We start from the raw sequence: 21,748 nt of genomic DNA, 5'->3' as shown, positions 1-21,748 counted from the left end.
CATTATGGGGATCGTAACTCTAATCATAGTTACTTTGTCCAATACTCAGCAAGTTATTTCATTGAAGCTTACGAACAACAATTATCTATATTGATAAATACAAATGAAGCTATAATTTTTTTTTAAATCACAACCATAAAAATTACTATAATATCAAACTCGTTCTTTATTAGCTTTTCATGCCCGAAATTGTGAGGCATACATTTTACTTACTAGGATTCACTATGGGGAAAAATAGACTATTTTTCTCTTTCAAAGCAGTGCAACCTTATTTTTGTAAATGCAAATGAATGTTTCAACTAATTTATTTGATGAAGTTAAGTGGTAGAATTCCCAAGAATGTGTGCTCAAATTCATATTTAGGAATTATATTCCCATGAAAATCCAACTTCAAAAGATTATGACACTATTTCTTTTTATGTGATGGTATTTTGTTCTCTTTAACAAGTCGTTCGGTGTGATGATCTATTTTCTGGCAAATCAACATTATATTGTAAGACACTCAATTTGTTTATATTGTAAAATCCATCATGAAATTATGGTAATATTTTCTGTCTATTTTTTTTTTTATTATTATTAAACGATTTGTTAAGTTTTAAGCTACATTATGAGAGATTTAACTTTTTCTCGAAGAAAGTAATTTTTTATCCGATATTTTTTTGTGAGTTGGTTTTTTTATTTTTATTTTTTAATTATTTTTTTAAGGTACAAAGCATGTTAAATTAAAAAAAAATATATGATTATTTTATGATGCGGGTGAGTTTTTGTCTGATTGAAAATGTAGATGAGTTACAATTCAACTCATCTTCTCAAACTAAAAACATTATTTAAGAACATGAATTACAAAATATATATGTATATATTCAGAATTTTAATGACAATGTTTATGTATATATACTCTTCAGAGTTTCTCGCGTGGAAAAAGAAACCGCATAAAATATCCAAAATATTTCGCAAACAAGTTTAATTGAAACAAGAGGCAGGCCAGAGCTATGACTTGGAAAAAAAAAAAAAAAAAAGGAAAGTGGAAGAAGAAGGTAAAATGAACAGTTTGATCAATCTGACAACCTAAAATTCAACCTCCGGAGCCACAACGAGTGAAGCACCATGTGGATAACATCAAATGGTTTAGCTGGTCGGTTGAGCACAAAATGCCTCTGAACTCTCTTGACTCTTTCATGCATTCTCAAGTACTTGCTGTTAGAAATTCTTTGCAGGATCATCTTGATTTCTGGTATCTTCTCGACTGGAATCTGTACTGAGAATTGACTCCAATTAAGGACATCACTAAACGGTAATGAATAGTTGTCAGAAATGATCACAGGCACGCATCCTTGATAAATTGCTTCCACGACTCTAGGGCTTGCCACTTCAAATCCACTAGGGCACAAGCAAAACTTGCTTTGACCCATCAGTCTTGTGTAATTTTCGCCCTTTGGAAGCAGCTCATGGACTTGAACTTCGTTATCTTTGTTCTTCCAATGCTTGAATAAGACCTGCCTGATATACCCATGAGCCCTACCTTCAAAGAATGCTAGAATTGGGCGGTTGTTTGGAGCCTGCCCCATATGGGTTGGACCGAGGCCTGAAAAGGGAAGGTAAATCTCCGGTAAAGGGACATCTCTCGGGGGCCGGAACCCTACAGAGATGTTGGCATTGCAGAGGACTCTAATGAATCTGTTGAAGAGCTCAGAATCGGCGATTGATACATCAGGTGCCTGAAATGGGAACAAGACGGTGCGAGTGTTTTACCTCAGGAAAATGTGCTACAGGAAAGTCACCCCAAACCATAACGGTGCAGGAGTATTATGCTTACCCAATCATGACACGAAACCATAAAATGATCGGCACCGTTACTTCTATTCCAGTAAGGATACTTCTTGGAAATAACGTGAACGTAATCCGTCACAACCCGGCGGAGGCGATCACGAGAGTAATCCGCCGCTGCTGTGATCGGCAAGTAGATGAAGTGCACAATAGAAGCTACACTAATGGGGAGGAAGAATACATGGGCCTCATCAGGATCTTGGGCCCTGAATTGGCTCCCCTTGCTTTCGACCTCATCGATGAAATGGCCCTCAATGGAATAGATGTTGTTTAGAGGGCCATCATGGACCAATGGCCTCTCTCCTTCCTTGTAGGGCCACACCTTGAATCTCTTCACCATCTCTATATGGCTCCTGTTAATATACCGAAAGGCAATCAGGCAAAAGATGGTCAATTGTCCCTGCTTTTACTAAAAGAGACGAAAAATTAAAAAATAATTTTAATTTACCCTTTAATAATTTTCTAATTTTATAGCCATAGAGATACTTCAATCGATGTTTGAATGTGGCACAAATACCATGTCAAGAAATATTCTAGAGGTGCGATGCCTAACATTCAAGAGAAAATTTAAAGCTTCCTTGGAGACTCAACTGATGAAAAGCATGGGAGTTCCAGTATACTGATCCTTTGGGGATGAAGGTCTCTTTCTTGTGTGATGTGTAGTTCTTCGAACGAATAGCTTCTTGAATAGCTGCACGAGCCTTGGCTAAACCCTCTTCCACTCTCTCCAGGCTACTCCTTTTCTATTCACAGAAAATGTGAAGTGAAAATCTCAAGAAAAAATGATCACAAAAACCAACCAGCAAGGGTTTGAACACCAACATGCACATAAAGCTATAAAAACTTTCAACGCTGCTCACTTTTTGAGTCTTGGGCTCATCTTCATTGCCTGTATTAATGGAGGTTGAAGCAAATGCATCCAGTACTGGTGCTTCTAGTGGTGTTGTTGAGCTGTTGGCTTTAATGGGATTGAAAGAAGAGAAGAGTAGGGTGAGATGGTGCTGACCACCCAAGGGAAAGAGAAAGAGGAGAAAAAGAAAAGCTGGAAGTATTAAGCATAATTTGTCTAAGTTAAAGGCTGCCATGGCTTACTAATTAGCTTCTATTCCTAGAATTCTCTGCTTTCACTCTTCTTTATTACAAAGATGGAAAAACATAATCACTATTTGCTATTTAATTCTTTTGCAGAAACTTTAGGGTAGTAGAAAAGATCAGGGCTTGTGAATTGAAGATGGTCATGCAGTGGAAATTAAGTCTACACAAGTGTTGCAGGTCCTGCAAATTATGGCATTTAAGTACAGTAAAAATAAGACCTTGACCCGATGGTTATTGGGAATGTACCCAGTTAACCTTGATTGAATAATTTAATTGTTTTTCCTGTACTAATTTCTCTTCGAACATGATTATTTTGATTCAACTTGTAATGGAGGCACCTAACTTCAAGGTGAGGCATGTGTAATGGAGGAAGGAATTTGACTTCCCCAAAGGCCTTATATTTTATAGACAAGGAGCCTATTAAAGAAGGGATTCCTATGAATTTCTGGAATTTGGAGCTGATACGAGTCTTGGACCCCTAACTTTCTTGAGCTTGCTGCCCTTTGATTCATGCACCATGTCAAATGTCCAAATAAAGGCAGAAATTTTGGATTCACTCAGCTACTTTGTCTTATCTGGTAGAGCAGTTCAAGAGATTGGATTGATCAGAGGAAATTACAATTCCAAAACATTCAACATGCACACTAATCTTGATCCATACATATTAGCATCCCACAAGATCACGATACTCCAAGAATAAAAGTGTGGCACCATAATGAGCCAATGCTCCCAATACCACAAAAACATGAAAAATCTGATGACTGTGTCCTGTTAGGTCGAACAGTCCAGGCTTCAACCTCTCTGGAAACCTACTTACATACAACCCGGTTCCAGTCAAGTAAAATACGGCCATGGCAGACTCATAAGCTACAATGATATCACGCTTGGGATTGCTCCAATTGGCAATTACAGAATGGACTGCAGGGATAAGGCCGAATAATCCCATGGAAGTGAACAGCATGGCTCTATAAGCACGAAATTTTGCAGTCGATAGCGGTGGAGAAAGTAGCGTCACGATAGTGAACATTCCCATTACTGTGATACCACCAAGGTAGATAAATTGCCAATGTGGTTCACATTGGAAGATATAATACATTGGAGGAAAAAAAGAGGTGATGATCATTATAACAATGCCGGCATAGTCCATTCGCAGCAACAGAATGTTCAAGCTGTGTGAATGGCAAGAAAAGAGGTGGCAAATGCTACTTGAGAGGAGGCAGAACATAGAGCCACCTAAGAATACATAGAATGGCCACCGGGTTGCTGGTATTCCTAACGATGAAACATCCGTTTTCATAGGTAAATTGTGGCCCAGATCAGGCAGTTCTGTTGTCCCCTGCAACAACTTTTGGAGTTAATTTGAAATTAATTCACAACTGGAGTAGAGGAATGTGTCTCTAATGTAATATGAGGCAACTTACCAAGTAGAAATCCTTTAAATCATTAGAAACATTTCTTTGTGCACTAGTAAAAATTGACCTGAAAAGAATATTGTTAGGCTAGCAATTTCAATTGCAAGTGGAGATGATTTAAAGGAACACAAGTTTTCCTGCATTTTACTTGGACAATAATATTTCTTGATTTCCTGAGATGAAAAAATGACAATAATATAACAGAAATTTTCTTCAAAAAAGAACCCATACACATAAATTTTCACAAATATTTATCTTAAGAAATTTAGGCAAACCCTAACAGCTACAATTCCTCTTACCGGTCATGCATCAGCTCAAACACAAATAAATAAAAATTGTGAGCACAATAAAAAAAAAACAGCCACCAATCTTCAATTTTCCAAGAAAATAAAGCAAACAAGAAAAGAAAGAGTGAAGATATAAAAACATGTTCGTTCACTGTGACTTCTATATATTCAGAATTAGAATGTTGATTAACCACAGAACTACAGGATATCACCACAGAATCAGAATCAATGGAGGACTCCATGTTGGTGTCCTGCAAGTGGTCTAGTAATGTGCGGATTATCACTACGCACTTTTGCTTTCAAACCCACAAACCAAACTTCTTCTACAATAAAAAAGAGAGCATTAGTAAAAACATGTAAGATGGAAGTAGGTTAATTTTGTACTTGTAGCAGTAAAGTCTGCCTTAAAAGTTTTATATACTGATGTAAGCCACGATTCTCTCTTTGCTTAAAAACACCAGACTTTTAAAACTTCTATCGTAAGAAAATAAAATATATATATATATATTCGTTCTATGGTTTGATTAATTCTTTGTTTTTTTTTAATAAATAAAAGTTTCAAAAGTATGGTGTTTTAAGCAAAGGGAGAATCATTTTCTTATAGCTGAGGGATGAGAACCTTTTTTCTGAAAATTCATGGATCTTGGAGCGTAAGGTTTCAGATATTAAACATCACCGAAAAACATTAATGACTAGTAAAAGTGAAACAAAAACATTGGAAGTTGTAACATCAAAACTGAATCTTTCCCACGTTAATGTCTAGCGAAAGTGAAAAACATTGGAAGTTGTAAAATCAAAACTGAATTGAAAAACCATGGCATACTGCATACATCAGTGTAGAATAAAACTTTCAAGGCAGGCCCTTACTGCTACAACTACCAAATTCACTTACTTCCATCCTATTTATTTTTTCTTATGCTATCTTTTTGATTGTAGGAGAGGATTGGTTTGTGGGTTTGAAAGCAAAACAGTGTGGTGATAGACCACTAGCAGGACCCTAACATGGAGTCCTCCATTGATTCTTTAATTTTCCTTTCTACCTCTTTATTGCCTTTGCCACTTTGGCTTATTTCCAGATATACAGTTGTTTAATTAAGGTTTAGTGGGTTTAATTAGAACTGACTACCAATTTTCAAGGTCTCAAATAAATTAGTAATTGCTATTAAAAAAAAGTAGAGAAAAATCAAAGAAAAGGGAGTCAAAATGAAGTAATAAAATTTCATCCAATCCATTCTTTATTATAAGAAGAATGGAGAGTTCACATAACATTCTTGGATTTTTCTTTATAATTAGTAATTGGTTATACACTGTTTTCATATTGAAAAAAAAATGAAAGATTTCCATAACAAATTACCACGTAAACAAGCCAAGCAGATCAGCAACCTGAGGCACTTGCATTAAATTTGCCACCGTCAACCCCAAAAACAAGAAGAAACCAAGAAGGTGCCTGCGAATTTATAATTAAATTAAAACCCAAAAATTATTTTAATTATAAAACAATTAAACCCCAGAAAAATCCATTAAAAAAACTAATCACTACTAATTAACACTATAATCAAGCTCAAAACTGGCCCTCAAAATCAGAAAAAAAATAATACTAAATACTTACGTCCAGACATTGAGAGTTTCGTTATGCCAACGAAAAACGCTAAAGAGAGCTTTTTTGAGAGGCCAATCTGCTCTGTAGTAACTCAAGATGAACTCATTGTCCTTCATGTACTCTGGCAGCTCCCAAAACGACACTAAATCACACGTTTTCTTACCTTTGCTTTGACTCTCATCATCTTTCTTCATCTTCTTGATTGCTCCACTACTTTTGCAAGAATCAAGCACTACTTCAGCTTCTTTCTTCTGGGTTTGATCCATATTTTTCTTCCCTTTCCTCTTCAAGACCCTCAACCCACTCATGAAGTCTTCAATCTTGAGAGGAGCACTTACAATTCGATCTTAAACATGTTTCTCTTACGGATTTTTTAGCTTGAGGGCCTTGTTTGGTTAATATATGAAGGCTTGTCTGTGTCTTTTCTCCTATCTATCTCTGCCTTTACTTTCTCTCTTTGAATCAACACAACTGCACCATCCAACTGCAGCATTTAATTATAGATACTCTCTCTCTCTCTCTCTCTCTCTCTCTCTCTCGTTTGGGGTTAGAATTGCATGCAATGCAGGTTGATTAATCGTACACGTTGTTGGGATACTAATAAATCTTTATAGATGATAGCATATGAAAAATTGTGAGCTCACCAACCTCGTGGGCCTATGTATTTTCGTTCAAGTTCTTACATCGATAATAATTTTTTTTTTTACTTCATTAGATTTACGTGCTCTTTTTAATTAGTTTTAAATGCACATTTCACACTGATTGATTTAAGAGGATTAAAAAGTTTTCTTAATACCATCTCAATCTTTAGTTGATTCAACGTTTAAGGGGTGAGAAAAAAACTGAGAAAAAAATAATTAAAAAAACTGAATCGAAAACAAAATCGAATAAACCAATTAAAATTTTAAAAAAACTGACCGGTTCAGTTCGGTTCGGTATCGATTTTAGGCTTATAAAACCGAACCGAAAAAAACCGAGCCAAACCGAAAAAACCAAGCCAAAACAGAAAAACCAAGCCAAAACAGAAAAACCGAGCCAAACCGGAAAAAACCAAATCAAACCGGTTTCCCAAAAAAACCGAACCGAAACCGACAGGTTCGAACCGGTTTCGGTTTTTAAAAAAAAATTAATTTGGTTACTTTTTTTAATAAAAACCAAACCGAACCGAATTTGCTCACTCCCACGTTTAATCAGTAACACAAGGAATCTCTACTTGACCTAAACCTTCATATTTAAGGGAAAGATAAATTAATATTTGAATTCAATTTGAATTTGAATTTGAAGTTTAAATAATATCTTAATTAAATAATATTCATAGTTTAAAAATATTAATTTACAGGGGTTTAACCTCGTTTGGTTAAATTTATTCACAGGCATTAAAATTTGAGATTTGGAATGGTAGTAACAATTGTTTTTTAAGTGTTTTTATTTTATTTTTAATATTAGCATATTAAAAAAATTTAAAAATATTAAAAAAATTATTTGAAGTTAAAAAAAATTAAAATTCTTTAATTAATGTTAGTTTTTTTTTCCTGATTTATTATATCATTTTTAAATTAATTTTATTAGGTGTGGATATCATCTTTTCGTTCTTTAAGTGAAATTTTCTACGTATCCATGCTTTTTTTCTTAACATGGATACACCTAATAGTATTTAATTAAAATTGTGTGTACAGTGAAAAACAAAATTAGGTCATTATAAAAAATATTAATTAGTTGATCGAGTCACCGATATTCACTACGAGACAAGATATTTAGGTGGACAGCATGACCTAATTAATGTACAGACGTGTTTATGAATGCATGAAAGAGGATATTATAAAGTTGTAACCTTTCTCAGTAATTTTTAAAAATATTTTTAATTGAAAATATATTAAAGTGATTTTTTATAATATTTTTATTTTTTATATTAGTGTATTAAAATTATAAAAAATGATTCAAAACAATATTTATTTAATATTTTTTTCAAGTAAAAAATAACTTTAAAAACAAAAATTACTGCAATATAAAAAAAAAATATTATAGAAATTAACAAAGGAATTGTAGTGTCCCACATTTACGAGAGAATTCCACGTTTTTTTTATCTTAATTTTTTAAGGTTGACCTTGATGTCTTTTACATGTTTATATAATCTGGCTGATTAAGATTTGGATTATGGATTAGTTGGATGAACAAAAGTTAATATAAAATTATATAATTTCAAGATTTTTTTTAAATAAATTAAAATAATATTATTATTTTTTAAATCAAATCATGTCTTATTTAAATTTGGGTTAAATTTTGAGTTGATAGATCAAACTAATATGTTAGTAACACTAAACTTACATATCATATAACTTTCGTTCGGGAAATAGCTTGAGTGTTACTTCAGTAATAGTGATTACGATATTGTTTGAAAATACGGTTAAAATCATGTTTTTTAAAAATTAAATTTATTTTTTATTTAAAATTATTTTTTTATGCTTTTATATAGTTTTAATATGTTAATATAAAAAATAATATATTTTTTAAAAATATATTATTTTAATATATTTTCAAGTAAAAAAATACTTTAAACTATAACAGTAACACTCTGTCAAACTCTCCTTCATAAATTCCTGACTTTTTGGGAAAGAGAAGCTATAAATGGGTGTCATTCATATGAATATGTATTTGATTGTTAGACTTAGGTAAGGCCAAATTAGGCAACCCATCTCACCGGCATAGATAGATGGCCCACCGCTGGACTAATACCTGTTCATTTCATTGCCCATAAGGCACTCCAAACTATAATTAACTATAAATAATCACTTTCTTGCCTTAATCCTTAGCTTGTAAAGACAGACAAGTCTCGCTTAAGCCTTGTCTAATTTATTTATTTTTAATTTTTTAATGAATCACGCATCTTTAGCCCTCTCAAGTAAATCCGAGAGCTTTCCCATCTTCCTACGCGTTAATTTTCTTCTCTCTCTTTTTTTTTTAACCCAGATATTGTAGCAACCTACGAGTCTTGGGGTTCATGTAGAAACATATTTTTACTTTTTTTTATCGAACATGGTAAGCTTGTCTTTCTTGTTTAAATTTTAACTGAATTTGGATGGGAGAAGATCATATTTCTCTAGTTCAGGCGTTTGAGGGTAACTTTGGAAATACAATAGCTTTTATTTATAGATTTTTTTAAATATTTAGTTTAAAAAAATGTTTTTTTAATATTTTAAAATGCTGGTATCTAAAATAAAATAAAATATATAAGATGTCGAACGCCTAGAATTCCGGTTGTGTGAAGGAATTGGAATCTGAAAGACGTGGTGGTGTTGGTTAGTGGTTTGATTGATTATTGCCCATCTCTTTCATGCGTTTAAGGGGCGACTTGTCCGATGATGAAAGTGACAAAACGAGGCCTCACGGTAGTTGCTCAAAGTTCTCTCCTTTTCTTTTTAAAGCATTTTTTAAAATAATTTATTTTTTTTACTTTTAAATAATATTTTTTTTTGATATTTTCAGATGATTTTAATGTATTAATATCAAAAATAATTTTTATAAAATAAAAAATTTAATTTTAATTCATTTGATAATAAAAAACACTTCAAAAAATAATCACTGCTACATTTCCAAATACACTAAAATAAGCCTTGCAAGCAACACCAAGTGGTAAATACTTAACCCGTGCAAGTTTCCACCTTCCGGTGTGGTGGCGATTTAGCAAACGACCCGTTAAGTAGGCCCTTCTTCCGGCTTCCGCCATCAGTTGGGTTAACTCGCACGGGTGAAATCTTACCAACCCGTTAATAGAAGAATATTAGATTCAAACGAGGCTCTAAATGTTTTTTTATCCAGATGGCAGCCAAGTAACTTCACCCGTGCATTAATTCAATAAAGCCACCTATTATTACAAAAATAATTATTATCAAAATAACATTCGTGAAGAAGACTTAGCTTTTTAGGGGTGATTTAGACATTTAACTACCAACATGAAAACAAAAGGACAGAAACATCCCTTGGCGCACCAGCTTTAGAAGTTTTGATTACAGGGATAATGAGGTCATTTTTCTTTGCATAACTAACGTTAAAAACCTCATCTAAGTATTTTTTGTTAAAATATATATTCAAATAATATTTTTTATTTTTAAAATTTTATTTTTAACTCCATCACATTAATGATGCAAAAATATAAAAATAAATTAAACAAAAAAATTTAAATTTTTGCAAACCTCTAGCGCACTCCTGAGCAAAATAATAAAAATACTCTCAAAAGTTATTTAAAGTTTCCTTATTTTTACTTTTCAAAAATATTTTTTTAAAAATAAAATTTGATCATTTTTTTCTTTTGCTTCAATTTAAATTTTTTGGTATTTTTATATTATTTTAACATATCAAAAATAATTTTTTAAAAAAATATTATTTTAATACATTTTAAAATAAAAAAAAAACTTTTATAAAACAAATACACAAACAACGGTCTAGAGGAGCATAATAAGAATCAAAACTACTGGATGGCAAAACAAAGTGACAACAGGTATTATAATAGTTTTTGGTATTGCGATTTTTTAAGAATTTTTTTTTAAAAAAATATATATGCTTTTTTAAAAACAAGATTTTTCAGCGAAACCTCTGTAAATTAATTAAACGTTATCGGGTGTGAAAATGCAGTTTCATGTCTACGACTTTTTTCAGCACATTTTGGAGCCTTACTGCTTTTCACCTAACTTCTCTTGGCACGTCGTGCCTAAGAAGATAAGCTTACCTGTCTTTCATCCACGTTAGAGGGTGAGAGCTTGGTTATTAAACGTATAAAATATATAATATAAACTTGAATTATAAGCTTGAATTATAAAATTATAAATTTATAAGAAAAATATTTTAATTAATTATATATTAACAATTTCAGTCAAGTAATAAATAATAATATAACACAATTAAAATAAAAATAAAATAAAAAATACAAATATTCAAACACCTTAAAATATATAATTCAAATAAAAATTAAAACATGGTTTAAATAACTTAAAAATACAATATAATGCAATTATGTCTATAGAATTTCATTAACTAAAAAATTAACAAATCTAAAACAAATAATTTGTTCAAAAATTAATATATGAATCGACAAAGATGTATAGTGTAGAGAGTTGGACAAAATATATATAAAAAAGAAGCATATATATATATATATATATATATATATAGTTAAATTCGTGATTAAATCAAGTTAAGTAGAGTTAAATAAATTACTAAAACTCTAATTGAATGAACCTGATTTTATTGTGTTAATATTTTATATGATTAAATTAAAAATTCAATTCTTAATTAAACTTTCAAAAAATCACATAATAAAATATAAAATCATACATTGTGAAGTCAATCATATCTTGTGAAGCAGAGTATCAAGAGACTCTAATAAGGAGATAGTAAATTTTTTAATTTTTGTCAAACTCAAAACCAATTATGAGTTTGATTAATTTTACCAAATTTGATCAATTTTAATTAATTTTGAATTTTTAACTTAATTTTATATGTTATATACATGTGACTTATAGATTTTACGGTTCAACTCACTATTTAAAAAACAATGGGTGAGAGCACATATTTCTATCAGCATCCTGCGGCACGACAAAATAATGAAATTCAAGCCTCACTTCAGATTTGACTACGCATTAATACTTGCACATCTACCAACTAATACACGAAACAGAGGAATCTCTCTATGATCCATACACAGGCAGAGGCATGACAAAGGCTGGGGTCGGCTTTAGTCTGAGTCAAGATTTTATCAATATTTTTTAATTAGTTTTATATAAAAAAAAATTATAATTCTCAATTAAATTATTAAAAAATTCTGAAAATTTGCGTGGAGTCTTCTAATATGATACTTTAGCTTGAGTTAAAATTTCAGAAATTTTGGAGAAATTTAGAAATTTGATGAAAAATCATAATTTGATCAATTTTAAGTTATTGGACGTAAGTTATTGGACGAGTTGAAATTTTATGAGGGATCTTAAAATATATTGAATAAAATCTAGTTAAAAGTTTAAGATGAACGGAACTTGGTAGTGCTAACAAAAAAAAAAAGACCGTCTAATAAAAGCAAAATGACACATTAAGAGTAAAATGGTTATTTGCAATTAAAAAATAAAACAAATCAGCTCCTCCTTCCTTTTATATGTTGCCGACTGAGTAGAAGTAGAATAGAAGAAGAAAGAAAAGAAAAGGCGAGAGAGAAATAAAAAAAAGCAAGGAAAAAACATAAAAAAATTCCAAGAGAATAACCTTGTAAACTTACAAAGTCCAACTTATAAAACACTAATCTAGGAAAGAATCAAGTGAAGGAAGAAGGAATTAAAAGAGGAAAAAAAAATTAATTACTTTGTTTTTCAGTTGACATGAGATTGTTATTTTATCCCGGTTGAGGGGTTGTTAAAATATTGATTCAGATTCGATTATAGATAAATTATATTCCACAAAACATCGAAGAATGTAACTTTAATAGTGAGTTTATTTTTACTTTGGTTTTAATTTTATGTACTTTCAAATTTATTTTTTAATATTTTGGATAGTGTATTTCAATTAAAACTTTACTATTAATTTCAAAAATTCATGTGCATGAGTTAATAATTGATCTTAAAAAAATATTTATATGTTTATTTAATAGCCTTAGACAAAAAAAAATTCCTGGCTCCACCGGATCCATATGCATGCTTCGGCAAATCTACTGTTTAATACACAAATATCAGCAATCTCTTTCTCTATTCATTGTGTTCTGTCTAGCTTTCCAATTCTTAGCTACTGTTCAAATGCCAGAAGTGTCATCCAATTAGAAATTTCCTTCTTAACAAAAGCTCCTTTAACCATCGATTGGAAAAACTGGCTGGATATCATGACAACAAAAGCAGGAAACAGTATATACTGTTATACTCCCACTGGCAGAGAAGTATATGCATTAGCTTTTGAGATAATATATACTGGCTCTTGTAGAGACCAGGCCAAAGGTACATGCGACTGTGTTCTTCTATTGAAACTCGGGATGTAATAGTTTTGACTTTACAAGGGAATTAACAAATTGGAAACGACCAAGCTGATTTGAGGTGTCACGATGAAACCCACAAACAAGCTTCTAAAGCATTCAAAATCACGAGAACGCTTATGAGTTTCTTGCCATGAGAGCAACCAGGCAAAGACTTGTGATAGGAGCCACGTACCAAAGCTCTTGAACAAGTTTGAACCAGGAAGAATGACACTTCTAACTCTTGAGACATCCTAATTGTTCCAAGGAACTCCTGATAGCAGAGCTTTCTTCAGCTGCTTGAACAACATTTGGGCTCTCTAATGGCATGATGTCTGAGAGAGGGTAGCTTCGGTTCGCGTGGAGTTGGCTGCTTGCACTGCTACAGGCTCCTTTCAATATTACACTTTTGTGCACCCCACCAAGCAATCCTTCATAATCTGTGTCACCACATTCTCCAACAAAAACGACCATACTTGCCAATTCCACTCCCCATCGAACATATAGGTACCTGAAGTATAATTTCAAGTCATAAAATTTCAAGAATTATCATGAAGAGGAAAAGAAAATATTTTGAGTTCGAAGTTCAATCAGGCATGCCAAGCAAGAAAGAAACAAAACCTCAAATGCATTATAAAAATGGTTATATAAATTCTCAACAGCAGCTCCCAATTTTTGGGCTACATTGCTTTTTCTGTGTGCCTAAGGTTCATTTACCATCTAAATTGCTACATGCAGTTTCTTCATACTTCAAATGAAAATCAATATTATGTAAAACATATATTCACAAAAAACCCTACCTGAGGGCTTGGGAACGGGAAGCCAATACTGGAATTACATTTATCCTGGTCCCATTTTGGCAATAAATAGCATGGCAACGGAGAGCCTGAATTCTCAGAACCTTTTGGAGCTCCTTAACTGGTGGAACCTGCAAAAGACATGGATATAACTCAATGCATGTATATACCATTGTACTGCAATTCTTAATGTAAAACGCCTGAGAAACAAAGTCTAAACAAATAAATTCACCCTTAATTCCAAACAGTAAGAAGTCACTGTAGAGAAGAAAAGTACCAATCCTGGCTTTTTCACTGTAAAAGCATAACAATAGTCAGTCGAAAGTTGTTCAGCTGAAGATACAATCCGTTCCGCATCCTCAGCCTTCTTATCAATAACTGAAGATGACCAGCGAAACAGAGTCTTCCTCAGCCCTTCTCCACCCCAACGGTATTCAATGTGTGAGTGATAATAAAAGTCAATGACAAAGGGACCATCCTCTGGATTGGGAGTTGAATAGTAGAGGTCACTACCACTGTTGCAAATAAAAGCATCAAAATCACTGGGGCTAAACCCCCCTGAGGCCAGAAAGGAGCATATCTCAGAAATGGCCAAGGATGTTGACAATATAAACCCTATAGAACCTTCCACCCGTTCCTTTTCAACAGCCTCAAAAATTTTTCTGGTGGCTTCAGCAAGACTGGCAAAAGTATCAAAGTCCACTGCAACAACAAAGATTTGTTTCCTCCTTCTCAATGATGGAAACTTACCAGAACTGCTGTTATGGTCAACAGCCTTTCGTGTGTCCTTTACAACACCCTTGGACCATGCCAATACAGCATTCTCTATTTTACTCTTCTTATCAGCAGCATTTCCTTCAGATCCTAGAGAACTATCATTTGCACTACCTCCAGTCTTTTCCCCATCCAATGAGAACCTTAAGTTCAAAGATAAATCCTGTATATCTCTCAAGGAATCACCAGGAGAATCTGTGTCGGAAGTATCAGCTCCATCATCACTTTTTTGCCATTGTGGATGCCTCGGTTTGCAACCGGCTATTTTGGAAAGATAAGCCTTGCAATGCTCTGGCCATGAAAAATGGTGAATGTTCTTCAAACCATTCTGACGGCATTTTGCCCAAAGATGCTTTTCAGCAACAAGCTTCAGAAGAGCATCAGCAATGGACTGCTGATCATGAGGATCAACAAGGAGACCATTGTCAAGTACCTGAGGAAATGTTTACAATCAATAATGGAAGGTTTATGCACACATGCTCATTCACACACGAGCAAAGTGATATCTTTGTTTTTCTTTAAGAGCATGCATACCCGGTGTATGTCTACTGGGCCTCCATTTTTGGTGGCAACCATAGGCAATCCATGAGCTGCTGCCTGCTCAGCAAACAAACTCGGTCCTTAAATAATAAATAATCATCAAGAAAAAAACACTTCATCAGATCAAGAAGAGGCACCTCAATTAAAGTAAGTCCAAATGGCTCAATGAAAGCCGGATTGATGAAAACACCCTGCGCAAAGTTCCAGACAGAGTTTACATATCTAACAACATATACCAACTTCTATTTGTATTTGGAAACAGAAATTGAGGAACAGAGGAATGCAGCTGAAGTATGATAGATAATGGAAATTACATCTGATAATGGACCAAAATACAGCAACCAAACACCAAACGAGCATGATAAGATACACAACCTCACAGGCGTACCAGACAAACCACATGAAACTAAGATGCTCGATACGCTTTACAGAGATTTAGATTAGCATCGTAAAAGTTTTGTTAATCATATTTGGATGGATAATCAATTATAAATCGTACTACACTAGCTAAGAATTAGATGTTATTAGGAGAGCCCCCATCCAATTATTTATAATGTCAAACACCAGAGAAAAATTGCACTACTATAAATTAAGTCTCGGCAGTTAAAAAATACATGAAAACTGCAAAACATGGGACACTCATGAAGATGCTTGGTATGTTTACTGAGATTTAGACTAGCATCATAAAATTTCTGCCAATCATAATTGCATGGTGAGTCAATTATACAGTTGCACTAAACAAGATAACTATAAGGTGTTGCTAGGAGAGCCATCAGTAAATTATTTACAATATAAAACACCAAAGCATAATTCCATTCTTCTACATGAAATCTCAGTTCGTTAAGAGACAGTTGTAAAATGCAGAACACGGGTCATTCACAGACAAGTCTAAAGGAATCAAAGAAAAGAAGATATGAGGAAAGGCCAGAGTAAGCTGAATGCTAGATAATGGAGTGGATTATCACCTATTTTATGATTTTTTCATCTCGAGCTCAGGTGATCAAGTCATTTTTTATTTTAATCTGGTAAAATCCAAGGCATACCTTTGTCTTCGCTGCTAGTCGATAAATGTCAGGAACATCAGACTGCTTGTGATGTTTAGGGTATGCAACTTGCCCATACAGATCATACTTGTCAATAAGCTTAAGCACAGAAAGAAGGACAGATGAACTTGTGCCGGACATTTCATCAATTCCATCTCGATTGCCCATAATTAGAGTCTGTAAAGTGATGTGCAGGGGGAATAAAAAAGATAGAATGACCTCAACAGAAAGTAAATTCAACTAAGCAGCAATGGAGAACATGTTTGCACCAAACAAGTCTTTTTACGAAACTTAACATACAAGGTTAGCAAGCTCTCTCAATGGCCGACATTCTCCAAATGCTGTGACCAAAGTTGTGATGTTCTTTTTAGGATCTGGTCTTGCAAGGGCAAGTATCATAGGCTTGTGAGAATTGGTAAAGAAGCGCATGATCTGCAGCATAGCAAGTGTCGAACTAAATTCAATTTTCCAATTACAAGAGCGTAGAAAAGGGTAAAATTAAACATATTGTCCGTCCATAACCAAAAATTAAAACCTCTATCCATATCGATGGATCAGGAGAAGAGGGATGGTCTTCATTTCCTTCTATTTCGCCATCCATATCACCATCCTGGGGAACAATGTGATGAAACTCCATTCCAGGAGGAATTATCTGCAGAGCACAACAAGTTATTAATGCATGTTCCCTTCACTAGAATTTTTTTTTGTTATGGGTGCCTCCAGGAACATGATAAGAACAGGAAACATGAACATTTAGCAAAGATTGGGTGCATCCTACCACACGTTCCAGCAGTGATTCCCAACCATGTCCCTTGGAAAAACTTAGAAAACTTAAGACTAATCAAAATCTCGTGCTTAGTGCCATGCTGCATTATGTTTAATGGGCAACACATCAAACTTTCAGTGTCCCAAGTTGACATATACAACCACTAGCATCATTGTTTAAGATGTAGATTAATAAACCCACATATTCAATTGATCTGGAGTGTGAATCTCATTAAAACCACCCTGACCTAGTGGAGAGTCATGAGTCAGGCACTAGGGCAGAGCAAGCTTACTTGGCTTCTGGTACTGTAATTGCTACTGAGAAGCAAGGAACTTTAATGAAAACCCAATCAGGAAAAAAAGATGTACTTACAGCCATGCGGGGCATGAACCTTCCGTAACAACTCACGTTACGCCTGATTCTTGCTCGCAGTTTACGCTCAAGTATAGGATCAAAACCATCATACAAGCGCCATTGCTCCTCTATCTCTTGTCTAGTGCTAGTTATGACTATCTCTGAAACATCAAGTGATAACTCCTCTGCCTCTATCCGACGCATTATCTTGTATGTTGAGTTGATCTCATCCCTCGAGAGACGGCCTTGTTTAAGTAGCTGCTCTAATTTATCCCGACCAAGTGAGTGACCAGTAAAAAGCATGGGGACATTTAAAGCACCAGATAGAAGAGCAGCAGAATCGCCTGCATCAGCATAGTGCCCATGGATGGCAACAGGCCAGACAGGCTTCCCCCCACCAATTTGCTCTCCTAGGCTTTTGGACATCCGAATTATGTGGTTAAGTGCGCCATCTACAAACTCAGGGATGTGAGGCCACAGAAGTTCCTTCGGTATATATTTATCCTTCGGTCCAAAAGGTATGCGGACAATATAAGCACCACTGCTCTCTCCCATCTCATCCAAGAAATCTTCGTTTCTTATATTCAACATCTCTGTGGGTTCACCATAACTCCAATCTACATCCGGAGCTGATACTTGTCTAGTTAACAAATCAACTCGATACACTCCTGGCATTGAGGCCAAAGCCCTTGCAAGTTCCACTACATATTTAACCTAATAGAAAAAAAAATCAAAGATCATTGGTTATCTATTCCTGCAGCTATGAAGCTATCCTATAACCAAAATGTGAGTGAGAGCCACATATGGAGAATCCAGACAAAAACTTTCACAAAAATATTACCTGACCACCAGTATCAGAATCGCGGCCAAGCTCCATGTTATCACCTCGTAATAGACCATGAAGGCTGCACAAATACTACTTGTTAAATATGTTAAATGATCAGCATGCACATTAATCATGCAGTAAATACTAGTGTCGTGATCTGCACAAATACAATATCCTATCAATTTCTCAACAGCATCTAGGGAAATGTAAAACTCCATTCATTATATTGTAATAAACAATTCTACACCGGCTAAATTCCTTAACAGTCCTCTTCACAAGCACATTCAAGTAATAGAGAACTAAAGTTTAGTCCATGCCTTATTAATATAATGTATAGTTTTTTTCCCTTCTGCTGATTAACCCAAGCCTCCATGGCATCAACAGAATTGATTCTAGGCAGTCTGCCCCGGACGCTATCACCGTGGGCTGATAGATCTCCAACTGTATCTCCTTTCTCTCCCTCTGATAAGTCTTCAGACATATCAGCCACTGCTTCTCTGCGTCCTCTTTCACGTTCAAGACGACGTTTAGCATTTCTTTGGGCCAGCTCTCCCTCAAGCTACGACACAAAATACTATAGTCAATCATTCAGCTCAAAACAAAATGAACCTCAAGCCAGAATATGGCATGTTCTCCTATGCATTGAGAATTTAAAAAATCCAAAGAAAAAATAAAAGTAGGGTATTGTTCATTGAAAAACTAGATAGTTGGATGTTAAACACGGATTATCCATTCAGACAATTACCCCCTCACACTTCTTAAAAAGGAAAAAGAATGGCCAAAAAATAATCTATTTCAGCACATTTCAAGTATCAACAAGAGAATTTATTACCAGGAGTTAACACTTTACATATTAAACTATATCTCGAAAAAATCATTTCTTGAAAGCTAATCGCATCACATGTGACAATTTTTTTTTTTTTTTTTGGAACAGGAGCATACAAATTACCATGTGATTGATCATCTTCTCCACAATTTCCTGTGCCAATTGTGTCTTCCGAGTGAAAATACAAAACCTACCCATTAACTAACACTGAATTGTGATCGAAAAACCAATTAAAGATTAATCCAATATAAGAAAAATAGTCAACCCCGCACGCTCTCATCCCCTCCAAAAATATCCATCCAATCAAGTTCACAACTTTCCAACATAAGAAATTCCACTTAACTCAAGCTTGCAAGCCACACCCACTACCATTTCCACTGCCAAATGTCAAATTTTAATGAAATCAAGTAAACAGCTACAATAATCTATTTCGGCAACTGTCAACTATCCACAAGAGAGTTTATTACCAAAGAGTTTACACTTTGCACATTTCTCCCATATCTCAACAAAATCATTTCTCGAAAGCTAACCAGATAGTAAGTGACAATTTTTTGGAATGAGAACATACACGTTACCATATGATCATCGTCTCCAAAAAGGTCTTCTGCCACGTGTTGATATCGCAGATAGACAAAGCCAAACCAAATTAACTAACAATTACTTGTGATCAAACAAAGAATTCAAGATTAATCCCATTTAAGAACAACAACCAGATCCCCCCCCCAGCAGCTCCAAAAATCTCCATCCAATCAAGGTCACAACTTTCAAACATTAAAAAATTACACTCAACACTCAGATCAACACAAACACATCATCTAAGCTTCCAATAAGCTACACCCACTTACATTTCTAAAAAGAAACATCAAATCTTAAACCAAAATCAAGAAAACAACTAAACGGGCCATTAAATTCATCTAAAAACACACTAAGCAGCAACAGAATCAACCTGTTTCTTTTGCCGAGCCAAGTTCCAAATCCTCCAGCACATATTCTCCAACCTCGTGTTCCTCTCTTGAGGACTCCTCGTCGCCTGAGCCTGTACCGAACATTACACAGAAAACACAACCAGAATCACAACTCATGCATGCAAAAAACACCAACAAAACACAAAGAAACATAATACAAACATACTCGAACCCAGGAGCGATAAAGATCGGTCTCATCAAATCCAGAAACAACTTCTTCAACAAAATAACGAGTTGGGCTAAACCTGCCTCTTTCTCTAAGCAAAAGAGAAGATTTTTTGTCATCTAGGCCAGGACCCACATCAAGAATTGCTTCAAGATAGCTGTTTATCCAATCATTCCCTGCCATTTTTATTTACCAGACCACCAGCAGCAGCAGAAGGAGAGCTGTTTGTCTGTGGCTTTACTTGTAGGATTAGAACAGTGTTAACGTAAGATAGCTTATGTAGAGAGAGACAGAGAGGGGTGGAAATGGAAAGAGTGAACTAGGGAGAGCGGATTTTCTCCTTGTTTGTACTGTACGAGATTTTTCTGCCTCCAAGATATTTTTTTGTTTAATGTTTTTAAAAGAAAAGGGAAAAGTAGAAGAAATACTATATTAATATATATCAATAATTAATTGTTTCATACCACATAGGTATCTTTAAATTAGTGTAGATGTTAATTGAAATTGATTTTTTCAAAATAATTTAAAGAGTGTTTTCTCATGAAAACTTAACAATTTCTTCTAAAAATAAATTAGATAAAAATTAACTCAATATGATTTCATCAAACCATGTTGTTTTCTGAATTTTTTTAACCAAGTTTAATAATTTTATTTTTATATAAAAAAGAAATCAAGCTTAAAAATGTTCATGTAAATTTTATTATTGAAATAATTGATAAACAAGATCTTAATATCACAATGATTTATTTTCTTTTGTCGGATTTACATATCCTATGACAATAACGTTTCTTTCTTTCCACCCATTTATGGCAGCACGTATCGTTGGACGAGATTTTCACAAACAAAAAAGGATTCTTACAGGTAAGATAGCAACGGCACGTGCATGATGTCACCTTGCTAATTTAAAGATACCTATGTGGCAAATTTAGGGATAATTATGTATTTTTTTATGCAACAATTAATATATATCAATAATTAATATATTAATACATACTATATTAAATATATCAATTAATTGTTTCATACCACATAATTTATATTAGATATATTTCAGAAATATGTAGCAAATTTAGGGATAATTATGTATTTTTTCAGTGTTTTACATTGTCCAAACTCATTTGTATAGAAACGCAGTCCTCCAAAAGTTGAGTGTTCAATATGCTTTTGAGTTCAACTTTAGTCAGATCCAATAGTATATGGGCATATCTAGTGCCTGACTCGTCGCATCTTCACAAGAACGTGTTTGATAATGATACATGTTAGTTCAATGTGTTTAAAAATATGAAAAAATTATATCAGTGTATTTTTTTAAAAAAAATATAAATATATATTGATAAAATCTCGTTTCATCACTTTTATATATTTCCAAAAGATAATAAGACAAGAAATAAACTTACTTAGCATTTAAGATAAGCCTCGTAGGGTAAAGTTAGCTGGTTTTGCTGGCATATTTATGTCATTAATTTTGTTATTAATCACTGACTTTTTCTC

General features: G+C 33.8%; 3 protein-coding genes across 5 annotated transcripts; all 3 read right to left on the bottom strand.

Moving 5' to 3' along the window:
- Positions 1-920: 920 nt before the first annotated feature.
- On the bottom strand, positions 921-3,361 carry LOC118052068 (probable glycosyltransferase At3g42180). 2 transcript variants are annotated; one of them, XM_035062886.2, is made up of 4 exons: positions 2,688-3,361; positions 2,419-2,570; positions 1,817-2,180; positions 921-1,718 (listed from the first exon to the last, which is right to left on the bottom strand). In XM_035062886.2, exons 1-4 carry the CDS (start codon positions 2,910-2,912, stop codon positions 1,056-1,058), a joined length of 1,404 nt encoding a protein of 467 aa, XP_034918777.1. In that variant the 5' UTR covers positions 2,913-3,361; the 3' UTR covers positions 921-1,055. The 2 variants fall into 2 exon arrangements, with proteins under 2 accessions (XP_034918777.1, XP_034918778.1); XM_035062887.2 differs by lacking the exon at positions 2,688-3,361 and having other exon boundaries at positions 1,817-2,236; positions 2,419-2,529.
- Positions 3,362-3,503: 142 nt separating this feature from the next.
- On the bottom strand, positions 3,504-6,797 carry LOC118052069 (heptahelical transmembrane protein 1). Of its 2 annotated transcripts, none has more exons than XM_035062888.2 (4): positions 6,231-6,797; positions 5,976-6,068; positions 4,344-4,401; positions 3,504-4,267 (listed from the first exon to the last, which is right to left on the bottom strand). In XM_035062888.2, the coding sequence occupies exons 1-4, from the start codon at positions 6,527-6,529 to the stop codon at positions 3,587-3,589; spliced, it is 1,131 nt and encodes a 376-aa protein (XP_034918779.1). In that variant the 5' UTR covers positions 6,530-6,797; the 3' UTR covers positions 3,504-3,586. The 2 variants fall into 2 exon arrangements, with proteins under 2 accessions (XP_034918779.1, XP_034918780.1); XM_035062889.2 differs by having other exon boundaries at positions 3,504-4,258; positions 6,231-6,795.
- Positions 6,798-13,075: 6,278 nt separating this feature from the next.
- Positions 13,076-20,592, bottom strand: LOC118052067 (probable sucrose-phosphate synthase 1). The gene is made up of 13 exons (XM_035062885.2): positions 20,258-20,592; positions 20,073-20,162; positions 18,618-18,859; positions 18,316-18,379; positions 17,493-18,188; positions 16,890-17,006; positions 16,655-16,786; positions 16,355-16,531; positions 15,449-15,502; positions 15,306-15,368; positions 14,275-15,204; positions 14,001-14,128; positions 13,076-13,711 (listed from the first exon to the last, which is right to left on the bottom strand). Exons 1-13 carry the CDS (start codon positions 20,438-20,440, stop codon positions 13,438-13,440), a joined length of 3,150 nt encoding a protein of 1,049 aa, XP_034918776.1. The 5' UTR covers positions 20,441-20,592; the 3' UTR covers positions 13,076-13,437.
- Positions 20,593-21,748: the final 1,156 nt, after the last annotated feature.

Source organism: Populus alba, chromosome 18 (assembly GCF_005239225.2).
Source record: "Populus alba chromosome 18, ASM523922v2, whole genome shotgun sequence".
NCBI lineage: Eukaryota > Viridiplantae > Streptophyta > Magnoliopsida > Malpighiales > Salicaceae > Populus > Populus alba.
This window is presented reverse-complemented; position numbering and strand designations above follow the sequence as displayed.

Bases quoted from the DNA above. Each gene is read 5' to 3' on its own strand.
- LOC118052069 (XM_035062888.2), bottom strand. From the start codon at position 6,529: ATGAGTGGGTTGAGGGTCTTGAAGAGGAAAGGGAAGAAAAATATGGAT. The intron at 6,069-6,230 runs GTAAGTATTTAG...ATAAATTCGCAG, and splicing joins GAAACTCTCAATGTCTGGAC to GCACCTTCTTGGTTTCTTCT. The intron at 4,268-4,343 runs GTAAGTTGCCTC...TAACTCCAAAAG, and splicing joins ATTTAAAGGATTTCTACTTG to TTGTTGCAGGGGACAACAGA.
- LOC118052068 (XM_035062886.2), bottom strand. From the start codon at position 2,912: ATGGCAGCCTTTAACTTAGACAAATTATGCTTAATACTTCCAGCTTTT. The intron at 2,571-2,687 runs GTGAGCAGCGTT...TTCTGTGAATAG, and splicing joins ATGAGCCCAAGACTCAAAAA to AAAAGGAGTAGCCTGGAGAG. The intron at 1,719-1,816 runs GTAAGCATAATA...TTCCCATTTCAG, and splicing joins TGGTTTCGTGTCATGATTGG to GCACCTGATGTATCAATCGC.
- LOC118052067 (XM_035062885.2), bottom strand. From the start codon at position 20,440: ATGGCAGGGAATGATTGGATAAACAGCTATCTTGAAGCAATTCTTGAT. The intron at 18,380-18,617 runs GCATGGACTAAA...GTATTTGTGCAG, and splicing joins CTATACATTATATTAATAAG to CCTTCATGGTCTATTACGAG. The intron at 14,129-14,274 runs GTACTTTTCTTC...TGTCTTTTGCAG, and splicing joins CAGTGAAAAAGCCAGGATTG to GTTCCACCAGTTAAGGAGCT.